Here is a 13,884-nt window from a genome sequence, read left to right as displayed (position 1 = left end):
ATGTCCCGTTCCCCAGCCAACCATAACCACCCCCCTCCCATACACCCGACTGAAACTGACAGCAGAGGAGACACACAAACAGCCCAGGTTAAGAGGCAAAATGTTCTTAGAAACTAAGAAGCAAAGAAAGTGACAGACGTTCAGGGTTGAAAAACAAGAAACAGAAACAAAATAAAATGAATTAATTCAAATGAAAACAATGCCAATGAGCAGGTTATCATGCTTTGCTTTGTTTCCTTAGCTTCCACTCACTGAACAAGACAGACACAAAGAGTGAGAAAGATGTGACGAGTGCAAACAAATGGCTGTCAGATGAAACTTCAGAGTGCATTATGAAAATGAACAAACAGTGCACACTTACAGAAGGAGGCGGGGACTCCCTGCCAATCAGAGGGGTGTTCTCACACCGTGGGTTCTGAAAGTTTGCATTCTGGCTCCTGTGTCACAATATAGAAACGAAACACTCAGTTACTGCAATCCGCCGCGGGACTGCAAGCTACAAAAAATGCTGAAAATATCAAAGCTCCCAAACTTAGCTCCCTGGCGAGAAGCAGTGGGGTGCAGGATGAGGCTTTAAGACCAAGAGAAGCTGTTCTCAGTGAGCTCTTTAGCATTGAGAGGGGCAGCAGCTTGGAAGAACCCAAGGGACAAAGACTATCCAGACATTCAGGGGCTAGTCGAGGAAGGTAAAATCCCATTTATTTCCAGTTACAGTCTTATTTGCTAAAGTACATAGATCTACATCTAGGAGGATTCTTCTGATGATCAAACAAACCAGCTGTGGTTCCCAAATCTGCTCCCTGTAGGCTGCAGTGATTTCTAGTCTTTCAGTCCTTTAAATACCCTTACTGAAAGGGACTATAAAAAAGTCAATTCATTCCAGGTTTTTATGTGCACATCTCAGGGTTTATTTAATAAATTACAAAATAACAAAGCAAAGATGGCCGTCCCTCCAAGATAGTGTCTAGTCTCCTCTGATCACCTGGGACTCCTTCTATCATCAAGTCTTCCCCGGAAGAACTTTATATAGTGACTTTGATATTTGTTTCTGTATGTTACTTGACAGATCAGTTGAACAAAATAAGCAGAATACAGCTTGGTGGGGGTGGACTTTTAAGAACAAAAAAAAAAGGAGAAAAATGATGGCAAAGTTTAGTCAAAAGCTTGGCTGGAAGGAAAACATGTCGACACTGCAGCCTTCATGGAAGAGAATTGGCAGCCCTGAACTAACTTAACCTCACCAATATTTTAAATAATTCACACATACTTAATGTATACATATATACTGTACATACATACAGTGCATCCAGAAAGTATTCACAGAGCATCACTTTTTCCACCTTTTGTTATGTTACAGCCTTATTCAAAAATGGATTAAATTCATTTTTTTCCCTCAGAATTCTGCACACAACACCCCATAATGACAACGTGAAAAAAAGTTTACTTGAGGTTTCTGCAAATTTATTAAAAATAAAGACATTGAGAAATCACATGTACATAAGTATTCACAGCCTTTGCTCAATACTTTGTCGATGCACCTTTGGCAGCAATTACAGCCTCAAGTCTTTTTGAATATGATGCCACAAGCTTGGCACACCTATCCTTGGCCAGTTTCGCCCATTCCTCTTTGCAGCACCTCTCAAGCTCCATCAGGTTGGATGGGAAGCGTCGGTGCACAGCCATTTTAAGATCTCTCCAGAGATGTTCAATCGGATTCAAGTCTGGGCTCTGGCTGGGCCACTCAAGGACATTCACAGAGTTGTCCTGAAGCCACTCCTTTGATATCTTGGCTGTGTGATTAGGGTCGTTGTCCTGCTGAAAGATGAACTGTCGCCCCAGTCTGAGGTCAAGAGCGCTCTGGAGCAGGTTTTCATCCAGGATGTCTCTGTACATTGCTGCAGTCATCTTTCCCTTTATCCTGACTAGTCTCCCAGTTCCTGCCACTGAAAAACATCCCCACAGCTTGATGCTGCCACCACCATGCTTCACTGTAGGGATGGTGCCAGGTTTCCTCCAGACGTGACGCCTGGCATTCACACCAAAGAGTTCAATCTTTGTCTCATCAGACCAGAGAATTTTCTTTCTCATGGTCTGAGAGTCCTCCAGGTGCCTTTTGGCAAACTCCAGGCTAGCTGCCATGTGCCTTTTACTAAGGAGTGGCTTCCGTCTGGCCACTCTATCATACAGGCCTGATTGGTGGATTGCTGCAGAGATGGTTGTCCTTCTGGAAGGTTCTTCTCTCTCCACAGAGGACCTCTGGAGCTCTGACAGAGTGACCATCGGGTTCTTGGTCACCTCCCTGACTAAGGCCCTTTTCCCCTGATCGCTCAGTTTAGATGGCCAGCCAGCTCTAGGAAGAGTCCTGGTGGTTTTGAACTTCTTCCACTTACAGATGATGGAGGCCACTGTGCTCATTGGGACCTTCAAAGAAACAGAAATTTTTCTGTAACCTTCCCCAGATATGTGCCTCGAGACAATCCTGTCTCGGAGGTCTACAGACAATTCCTTTGACTTCATGCTTGGTTTGTGCTCTGACATGACCTGTCAACTGTGGGACCTTATATAGACAGGTGTGTGCCTTTCCAAATCATGTCCAACCAACTGAATTTACCACAGGTGGACTCCATTAAGCTGCAGAAACATCTCATGGATGATCAGGGAAACAGGATGCACCTGAGCTCAATTTCGAGCTTCACGGCAAAGGCTGTGAATACTTATGTACATGTGCTTTCTCAATTTTTTTATTTTTAATAAATTTGCAAAAACCTCAAGTAAACTTTTTTCACGTTGTCATTATGGGGTGTTGTGTGTAGAATTCTGAGGAAAAAAATGAATTTAATCCATTTTGGAATAAGGCTGTAACATAACAAAATGTGGAAAAAGTGATGTGCTGTGAATACTTTCCGGATGCACTGTACATACATATACAGTATTCAGGGCCCTTCACGCTTTTCACATTTTGTTATGTAGCAGCCTTATGCTAAAATCATTTCAATTCATTTTTTCCCTCATCAAACAACCATCAAAACCCCAGAATGACAAAGCGACAACTGGATTTTAGGTTATTTTTTGCAAAATTATAAAAAAATTACAAAACGGAATTATCACATAGACCCTTTGCTATGAAAACTTGAAATTTGGCTCAGGTGCATCCCTTTCCATTGATTATCGTTGAGACGTTTCTACACCTTGTTTGGAGCCCACCTGTGGTCACTTCAATTGGCTGGACATGATTAGTAAAGGCACACATCTGTCTATAGTGGGTACCCACAGTTGAGCAAAAACAAGCCAATGAGGTTGAAGGAATTGCCTTTAGAGCTTAGAGACAGGATTGCATTAATGCACAGATCTGGCAAAGGCTTCAAAAAATTCCTACTTCACTGAAGGTTCCCAAGAGCACAGTAGTCTCCATAATTTTTCTAATGGAAGAAGTTGGGAACAACCCCGGCTCTTCCAAAATCTGGCTACCTGGCCAAACTGACCATATGGGGGAGAAGGGTCATGGAAAGCTCAGCTCCAGACAACCAGTGTGAAGATGGGGAAGACTTCCAGAAGGACAACAATCACTGCAACCCTCCACTAGTCAGGGCTTTATGGCAGAGTGGCCAGACAACACAAGAAAACCTGCTTGAGGTTTGCAGGAAGACACATAAGGACTCTCAGAAAATGAGAAACAAGATTCTCTGGTCTGAAGACACCAAGATTGAACTGTTTGTCCTCCATTCTAGACAGAGTTGGGGGGAAAAGCAGAACAATGCAAAGTACAGATATATCTTTAATAAAAACCTGCTCCATAACACCTTGGACCACAGACAGGGCCAAAGGTTCACCTTTCTAACAGGACAAAGCAAAGACAACAAAGCAGTGGCTTAGGGTCACCTCTGGGAATGTTCTTGAGTGGCCCAGCCAGAGCTCAGCCTTGAACTGAATCCAACATCTCTGAAGAGACCCAAAAACAGCTGTCCACTAATAGTCTTCATCCATCCTGACAGAGTTTGAGGGGATTTGCAGAGAATAATGGCAGAAAATCCCCAAATCCAGGTGTGCAAAGCTTGTTGCGTCAAACCTAAGATGAAATCTCTGCCAAAGGTGCTTTAATGAAGAACTAAGTAAAGAACCTGAATACTTGTGTCAATGTGATATTTCTGGTTTTGATTTTTAATACATTTTTTAAAAGAATTCTAAAAATCCTCTTTTTGGTTTGTCATTCTGGGGTAGTGAATGTTGCTTCATGAGGGAAAAATGAATTGAAATGATTTTAACACAAGGCTACAACATAACAAATTGTAATAAAAAATATTCATGAGCTCTGAATACTTCTGAAGGTGCTGTAGATATTAAATTATTTAAAAAATGGGTGCTGAGCCCTTGGTACATTGCTGTTCCTAACCATGAACACCAGGGGGTAGCGTTTTTTCTGTATGAAAGTAATCCGTCTACAAGATGGCCTGCAAGAAAGCTGCCTGACAACTCAGTGTACCTTATTGTCCTCTGTTATGTCAGCAATGACAAGCCTTGTATAAAGGGACAGATGGTATTCAATTGTGTCTAGCTATTCAAAATGTCATATTTTAACATCTATTTATAAAAAAGAAAAAAGCACAACCATCCAAAGGGTACCTAATCTTACCAAGCACTGAATGGGACTCTGTGAAAGAGAAAATCTGCTGGAGACTTGCTTGATGGACCTGTAACTGGAATTAAACAGAGACCCCCCACCACTCACACATGTGAGGCACTTGCAGAGCCACCTGACTTGGTGAAGCACTGATTGAGTGACTCGATTCTTAAAAATTAATAAAGATCTGTGGCATTCAGCTACAAAATGGATCAGAAATAACTTGATAATGAATTGAATCCATTGTGAGTTCACACCCATAAACATGATCAAGCCCAGCTCTGGTTGAATTACTTACTGCAGATTAGAAGAGACAGCATAAGAAAATCAGCAAGATTTTAAAGTGACCATACCTTGGTGAAAAATGTACAATATTACATACGTAGCAATTAGACAAATCAACAACAAAACATTTGGAAAAACTATTAGTATAAGCCACAAATGAAACTTTGACACAACTGATTTGTTGCAAAAAGCAACTAATTACTTTATATTATGTGCATTATGCTTCTCTCTTTTTAATTTTTTAAATCTCCACAATTTCTACTGGATTCTGGAAACGTTTCTGCTTTTGAGACATGCTTGTGCTGCCACCATGTGGATCAATGAGGAATTGCAACTTAGTACATTCAAACAATGTACTTCTCAGATCACAGAGTACAGTCATTTTAGGGTATACTGATGTCTGCAACTAATTTTTTTTTATATTGTTCACTTTTTAAATGTTGGTATAATTAGGATAAATTTATTGTGCAGAAGAGGCTTGAGTTTGAGAAGGTAGTAATTTGAATAATTTCCATTTTTCTATTTAACTTTGCTAACTCCAAACATCTAGTGTGCATGGATGCCCCAATTCAATTTGTTAAGATATAATGCAAAAATGGTGAAGCATTTTTATTTCATACCTTGTATTTCTTAGATTTACATTGCACTATGTATACTGGACATCAAGTCCTTCTAGGGGGCAAGATGGCCCTTTATGGTCAAATTAGAAACACTTGCAGTATTTAATGCCACATACGTTATCATTTATGACCTTCACATAGGAAATACAGTTTTCAATTCACAAATATTGTTATGTTTATTCATGAGCTGTTTAAAATAATTAATTAAAACACTGTTTACAGTATATATTATGCAGTATCTACCAAATAATACAAAGAATACACAACACATTTCGTCCTTATTGGGGCTCGTCAGGTGTACGCACTTTTGCATCTCCTTAGATGTCAGTGCCTGAGGCAAAGCCTCTGAGGTTGAACCATGGCGGCTGGTTCACTTATTTGTCTTGTACACTTTGTATTATTTGTCAGATATTATATAACTCATCTATGATCTGCTTCTCACAACTGAGAGGACGTGGCGGATGTTTGCCAACTGGCCGACCAATCACAAGTGTTACCTGGTAGGTAACCACCCAGATAATCAGATTGTGATTCAGACATAAGAATATATATATATATATATATATATATATATATATATATATATATATATATATATATATATATTCTAGTATAAGTATTCACTACCCTTGAAAGTTTACAAATATTATTAATATACAATATTTAATCACAGTTGATTGAATTTGTCCTTTTTCACACTGATCAACAGAAAGAGGCTCTTTAATGTCTAAGTGAAAACAGATCTTGACAAAGTGGCCAAAATTAATAACAAATATAAAATCAAAGCACTTGATCATATAAGGATTCAAGTCAGTATTTAGTAGATGGACCTTTGACAGTCTATCTGCAAAGATCTCCATCAGCTTTGCATATCTGGACACTGCAATTTTCCCCCTTTCTTAAGGCCCTTAACCTGCCATTGCTCTGTCCTGTGTATGACCTTCATCCAGCCCTAAAAGCAGGTCCTCCAACTTGCAGGGAAACCTGGGGGCTGGTGGCAAGATTGGCACTCCAGCCACTGTAAAAAAAAAAAATCACACTGTTCCATTCAAACTAGTGTGGTGCTGAGGTGTGTCACCCGTTGTACGGCTGCCCTTGGGTCCCAATCTGGGTGGTTCATCATGTGGTGGGTGCAGCAACTCGTTGTATCTGTGTATGCTCCCAAAACCCCCCTTGTCAAACTGCTCAAGCTCTGTCAGGATGCATCAGGATTGTGGCTGAACGGTCTTTCTCAAGTCCACCTACAAATTCTCAGTTGGATTGAGATTTGGACTCTCTCTCGGCCACTCCAGGACACTAAAATTGTTGTTTAAAGCTATTCCTATGTAGCTTTGGCTTTATGCTTCTTGTGGTGCTTTTGCTGCAATCTCCTCCCTAGGTGCAAGTTTCTTGCAGACTTCTTTATGAATTCCGACAAGATTTCCCTGTTTTTTTCACTGAGCCTTTCAGGGCCTGCTGCAGAGAGGCATCCCCACAGCTTGATGCTGCAACATGGTAAGTATGGCATGTTTTTGATTATGTGCAGTGTTTAACTTACGTCAAATATGAAATATACTTTGATGACCAACAAAACTCAATGTTTCTCTCATCAGACCATAGAAACAATTCCAGCTACATTTAGAGTCTCTCATGTTCTCAAGTTTAACAATGGGTTTCTCCTTGCCACTGTCCCATAAAGCTGGAACTGGTGAAGCAGCGCGTAAACAGTTGTTGTCTGCACAGTCCCTCCAAGCGCAGCCACTGTAGCTTGTGACTCCTTAGGAGTTATCACAGGATTCTTGTTGGCCTCCCTCACTAATCTTCTTTTTTTCACATGATCACTCAGTTTTGTGGATGGCCTGCTATACTAGCTTTCCAACTGTGCCACACTCTTTCCATTATTTAATTACTGATTTAACTGGACGCCACAACATATTCAGCAACTTACATATTATCTTGTCTTGTTTCCATTACCTTTTCATGGAATTTCTTAGAGTGTTCCTTTCCCTTCATTGTGTATGTTAGGCCACCATACTGACTCAGCACAAGTTGGCCCTACCAAATAAGGCGCATTTATACAGCAATCAGCTTAAGTCACAGACAGTTGATCTCCTTTGAGCTAATTATGGGACTTCTAAGACCAGTTGGCTGCACCAGTCAGTCAGTCAGTCATTTTCTAACCCCATTGTCCTGAAGAGGGTCGCGGGGGTGCTGGAGGCCATCCCAGCCAGCACAGGGCACACTGGCTACACCAGCGATGCCATATTCAATTGGCTGAATACTTATGCAATCAGTTGTTTTTGGGTTTAATACTTGCAACTAATTTAGATCACTTTGTAGAGATAAAGAGTCTTTCTGTGTTGATCAGTGCCAAAAAAGCCAAATTAAATGCAATGCTGTATAACAGTAAAAATATGAAAACTTCCAAGATGGTAAATACTTTTATAGGTGCGGAATATATATTTATATTTCTTCAGTTAGCATTTCAGAATTTTAGGTTATAAATAACACCATTTGTCTTTCTTTTACATTATGATAAGGCTCAGACGTTTCAGCAAAAAAATTAATATTAAATGCAATTACAGAAAAGTTGTGTAGCCACAAATCACAGGAATCATAAATGCAGTTATCATTGCTATACAGTTAAACTTAAAGCATGATTTTGAAAATAAATATATATATAGTAGAATAGTAAATTAATAACTAAACAAATCAATTCCTCTTTTTATTTTGCACAATTAAAAATAAATATTAAATTATCTGTAGTAGGCTGGTGCCCTGCCCGGGGTTTGTTTCCTGCCTTGTGCCCTGTGTTGGCTGGGATTGGCTCCAGCAGACCCCCATGACCCTGTAGTTAGGATATAGCGAGTTGGATAATGGATGGATGGATGGATATTAAATTATGAAACCTTATTTCTCAATGACACTCTTTTGAAGGATATATTTCAAAATTATTTTTCCTCCATTTTACATTTCCAAATGATACATTTCAAAAGGACAAGGCTGTATGTCAATCAACATGAGTCAAGAGGGATGAACTTTATCACAGATTCAATGCAACGATTCATAGTCCCCTGCGGGAAATTGTGGCTTTGGTCAGAAAATGATCATCACACACCACAGACAAAACGAAAAGCTACTTTCAGTGAGGGTGAGAAATCTAGATAGCAGGAGGTCTACACAGCCTCGACCATCAACTGTGGTCTCAGTTTTTTATTTTGGATTATGTGAAGTCACAAAACATTTTAATCAAATTATTCATTGTGCTGAAACAACATCAGCTAACATTATTTTGAAGCTGAATATTATGTCTCAAACACCACCAATGTTCACCACTGTGGGCAAATAATCAAGTTCTGACAATTACTTAGTCATTGAGTAGGACCATCCAGAACTAGCAAGAGAAAATAATCAATCAAAAACTTTTGGCTAAGCATTTAGTTAGTACAGCAGGAATTAATAAGGGAATGGAGTCAATCTTTGAGAAATTGCTAATTGGGGTATATACAGACAGAACTAGCAAGGAGAAATAATTGGTCTTAAGAATTTAGGATTTATGTCCAGCCAGGGCTATCAAACAAACATCAAAGACCATGATGATGTGAGTCTAAACCAGAACTAGCAAAATAATATAATGTATCTTTGAAGATTAACAATGACAGAGTAGGTGCATCCTCAACTAGCAAGAAAAAATAATGGATCCTAAATTATTAACCAGTGATTGAGTATTTCCAGCCAGAATTAATAAAGGGGAAATAATCCATTAGGTAGTACTAGCCAACCTGCAGCATAGCATACACCACATAATTATTTATTGATGGGTGAACACTTCCTGAACGACACAGTTGTCCAAATGGGGTGGGTTTGAGGATACGACTGTGAGTGAATTAAAGGATGGAACTCTAGAGACAGCAACATACAATTGTCCGTGACTGAAAACTGGTTTTGGCAGATACAGGCATATCGTTTTGAAAGTTTGTCCCTGTGCCTTATTAATTGTCATTGCAAAGGCCAATCTAACAGGAAATTGTCTGCGTGTAAAAGTAAAAGGCAAATTTGAATCTGATGGGGTCAGGGATATCCTAGGAATAAGGACAGTTTGTGAGGTAGAAGCTGCGATAGTTTTACACTCCAGTACATTGCGATGAATGCTGGTAACAGTCAGTCTAGTGCCATCACAGAGACTTCTTGCTGGCATGAGGTTTCTGAGAAGCATGACAAGTGAACCTATTTTAATTTTGAGTTTATGCGGAGGCATGCCAGTGGGAGTAAATTCTTCGAGGAATGAAACTTGATCTGCGGGATCGTCTGTGACAATGGAGTCAACGCTGGTGAAAGTTACTTCATCGGTAGGGATAAGTTTCAGTACTTGTTCATTAAGGTGTAGCAAGTCTTCGTTGGTGACGCTTAATATAGCTCACGTACTGAGTTGTTCCGGAGTCACAGTTGAGAAGTCGATGTCGCCATATAGTTGTTGAACGCGATTAGAAATAAAAGGAAAACAATGTGAAGGTAATGGACATGGGAGGAGTGTTAGAGTTGGTGGGCGGGGCTCTTTCGTGCATATCCCATGACATGGGTGGAGGGTTAGAGTTGGCGGGCGGGGCTCTGTCTTAAGTGTGTGCGTATCCCATGGTCGGGCGACTTGGTGGATTATATATAGAAAAGCAGCCGGAACCGAAAAGAACAATGAAAAGTCAACGTGGCTCAGAGGTGCATGTGGACTGTAGCAGAGACGAAAGCGACTGAGGCGGTGTTTGGTGAGGTGTTGCGTGCCTCGAGAGCGAGGGTGGACTTGGGAGGAGGGTTAGAGTTGGCGGGCAGGGCTCTGTCGTGCCTATCCCATGATGCGGGTGGAGGGTTAGAGTTGGCGGGTAGAGCTCTGTCTTGCGTGCGTGCATATCCCATGGTCGGGCAACTTGGTGGATTATATATAGAAAAGCAGCTGGAACCGAAAAGAACAATGAAAAGTCAACGTGGCTCAGAGGTGCATGTGGAGTGTAGCACAGACGAAGCGACTGAGGCGGTGTTTGGTGAGGTGTTGCGTGCCTCGAGAGCGAGGGTGGACTCGGGAGGAGGGTTAGAGTTGATGGGCGGGGCTCTGTCGTGCATATTCCATGACGCGGGAGGAGGGTTAGAGTAGGCGGGCGGGGCTCTGTCGTGCGTATCCCATGGTCTCTATCTTGCGTGCCATGGTCGGCTGCTTAGTGAATTGTTGGTGGGCGTGGCTCTGTGAGTTGGCGGGTGTGGCTCTATCTTGCATGCGTCTTGCTTGCCATGGATTTAGTGAATTATATATATAGATGGGAGAGGGGGTTCAAATAACAGGGTAATGGAATCGAACTTTAAGTAACTTCAGTGAGGCCTAGCAAGAAGGAATAACTGATCTTTGAGGATTTCCAAGTACTGTAACTGAGTAGGTCCAACCAGAAACAGTAATCAGTCTTGAAGGATTAGCCATCACAGAGCTGGTGTTGCCTCAACTAGCCCAAGAAAACAACTCATCGTGCAGGATTAACAAGCCATTGAGTAGGATTGGACAGAATTAGTGAAGGAACATAACTGATCTTTGAGAATTTGCTATTAACTGAGCAAGTCTGGGCAGAGTTAGTAAAGGAAAATCATTGATCATTGAGCAGCAGCTAATCACTGAGTTGGGACAGCCAGAAGTAGCTGAAAAATTGCTAAGCTTAATGGCCGAGTCAACTGCTGAGCATACTGACTCGCTAGAGACAGTATCAGAGAAATTAAAAATGACCAGGAAATGATCTTTCGTCAACGAGAATAACACAACTAAAAAGTTAGGGTCAAAAAACAAGAGCAAAAGATTAGTTAGCCAGACAGTTAAGAACATAGTTTTTTTTTTTTTTTAATCACACTCTTAGAGTAATCCATCAAGGTTAGATACTGCTGAGCACAGTCTTCAACCTGTCGCCCAGCCGATGTCACAGGGAATTCTGGGAAGGATGGAGACGGTCATAACAATAGTCTAAAATGGAGATGTCCGTTGGGATAACACATTAACAAATTATGAACTTTCTAACCTAGTAAAATACAACAAAACAGACTTTAAATCCAGGTTTTCCATGTAGTAAACCGCATATTTCTCACAGAACAAACTAGACATTCCAATTAGGAGGTGGATAAAAAAAATTAATGATTTCCAAAGATCATAATCAATAATACTGTGTAAGTGCTGGCAGAATTAACAAGGAAAATAAGCCATCTTTGTGGATTTACCAGTCCATTTTCTGTTGATTGACATAAGCCATTGTAACTGTGAAATATCCAGCCATCCTTCCATTATCCAACCCGCTATATCTTAACACAGGGTCACGGGGGTCTGCTGGAGCCAATCCCCACCAACACAGGGCGCAAGGCAGGAACAAACCCCGGGCAGAGTGCCAGCCCACCACAGGGCACACACACACATACATATCCACACACCAAGGACAATTTAGAATCACCAGTGCACCTGGAAGCGAACCTGGGTCTCCTAACTGCGAAGCAGCAGCACTACCCACTGCGCCACTGTGCCGCCCCACTGTGAAATATGTTATTTGTAAATTAAAAAGAATGGGAAAACATAACTTGAAATTACATATTTCAAAAACGAATCATTGTGAAAAGAAAACATTTTTGTTATCAAAAATTAATTCAGAAATGCAACTCATCCGTATGAAATGAAAATTAATAAATCACATTTGGTAAAAACATTTACTATGAAATATGATTTAATAATATTATTTAATCCTTTAAAACAAAGTAATGCCTTTACGTCTTGGGTTATCATCTGATGTATTGTTTTTCATATAATAATGAATTTACTAATATAATTCATAATAAAATCTTTGGTTCTCCTCACTTGAAACCTGCTTCTGCAGAGCAGACATCTGATGCTGTGACTCCATGAACATTCAATTCCAAACTGATTCCCATGTAATTGCCTTTTAGTTAATCCTCACTGTGCAGCAGATTAAAGCAATCTGAATATAATGCTACCCCAATAAAAGCATGGTCACTTTAAAAAAGTTGTTAGTGTCTGATTGGATTAATCAACGAGTGAAGAGATGGACAGAAACGCATGCAGAATGATAAAAAGAGCCCACCGTGCCGACTCACATGTATTCTGTGACAGGTGCATTGCTGACTGTGTGTGCAGCAGCTGGAATGCTGGTCTCGCTACCATAGCTACTTCCACAGCTGTACAGACTAGGCATGTGTACACGGTACAGGTTATCATGAGTCTGTCGGTTCCCCTGAGCCATGGACTCTTCCTCACCATCCTCATCACTCCTTCAGGATGAAGAAAACAGCACATTCAAAAACACAGGAACGCTCGAACTTTGCTTAACGCAGCAATTTTAGAAAGAACAAGATAAAAATAAAAACACACAACAAAATATCCCGTGCACAGGTAAGAAACTTGACAGTAGTGATTCATGCAGGAAAAAAATAAACACAATAATATAAAAATTGTTTCTGCAGTTGAGAATGGACATCATGAGTGCCAGAGGCCTCCACTCTGAGCCTGCAGATTGACTTATTTAATGTACTCATAATGAAAAGGAAGCAAAGTGGTCATAGGTTTAGCTCAGCCATCCCATTTTAAAACCTGCATTGATTTAATCATCCTGACCACAAAGTTTCCAAATGGGAGGACACAGTTGTGCAAGGAAGTGGCCACAAAGTTGAGCCACCTCCAATGAAACTGGGATGCTAAAATACCTAATAGGTCTTCTAAAGTCACTGGCAGTACATCAAACATTCAGAGGAAAATCAGCCACCTTGGGGAGCATTTCAGGCATACTCTTACATGAGTACACCCTCTTTTGTTTCATCTGGAATTGGATTAAGAGATGACTGGTTGTGGCTCCCATCTGCCACCAGTTCTTACGGTATGTATGGCTACGGCACAAAAGGGCTGCCAGTACAATCCCCCCCACAAGTCAATGTGCAAATGTGAGCAAAGTCACCTACTCTGCCACTGCTCCACATAGAAACATACAGTATGTATAAAACATGTAAAGATAGCCCAGACTTTTATAACAGGATCCACTCAAACTCACTTTCCATTCAAAGCCAACTTAGCATCATCACTTAACTGGCACATCCTTTGAAATGTGGGAGAAAACCAGCACACACAGGGAGAACATGCAGACTTCACATACAGTGGTGTGAAAAACTATTTGCCCCCTTCCTGATTTCTTATTCTTTTGCATGTTTGTCACACAAAATGTTTCTGATCATCAAACACATTTAACCATTAGTCAAATATAACACAAGTAAACACAAAATGCAGTTTTTAAATGATGGTTTTTATTATTTAGGGAGAAAAAAAATCCAAACCTACATGGCCCTGTGTGAAAAAGTAATTGCCCC

The 13,884-nt window shown here is 40.6% G+C and overlaps 1 protein-coding gene across 4 annotated transcripts in view; it reads right to left on the bottom strand.

Annotated features, from left to right (window-relative positions):
• ttyh3a (tweety family member 3a) overlaps positions 1-13,884 on the bottom strand; it is a 312,980-nt gene that overhangs the window by 28,569 nt on the left and 270,527 nt on the right. For 2 of the 4 annotated variants that reach the window (XM_051933634.1, XM_028813930.2), the window contains exons 12-13: positions 12,625-12,798; positions 362-437 (exon numbers count right to left, since the gene is read on the bottom strand). The exons of 1 other annotated variant lie outside the window; for it this stretch is intronic. In XM_051933634.1, coding sequence (XP_051789594.1) covers positions 362-437; positions 12,625-12,798 — 250 coding nt within the window. The remainder of the gene's footprint in view (positions 1-361; positions 438-12,624; positions 12,799-13,884) is intronic. One more of the 4 variants, XM_051933633.1, reaches the window with a different exon arrangement.

The sequence above is a fragment of the Erpetoichthys calabaricus genome, chromosome 11, assembly GCF_900747795.2.
Source record: "Erpetoichthys calabaricus chromosome 11, fErpCal1.3, whole genome shotgun sequence".
Taxonomy (NCBI): Eukaryota; Metazoa; Chordata; class Cladistia; order Polypteriformes; family Polypteridae; genus Erpetoichthys; species Erpetoichthys calabaricus.
This window is presented reverse-complemented; position numbering and strand designations above follow the sequence as displayed.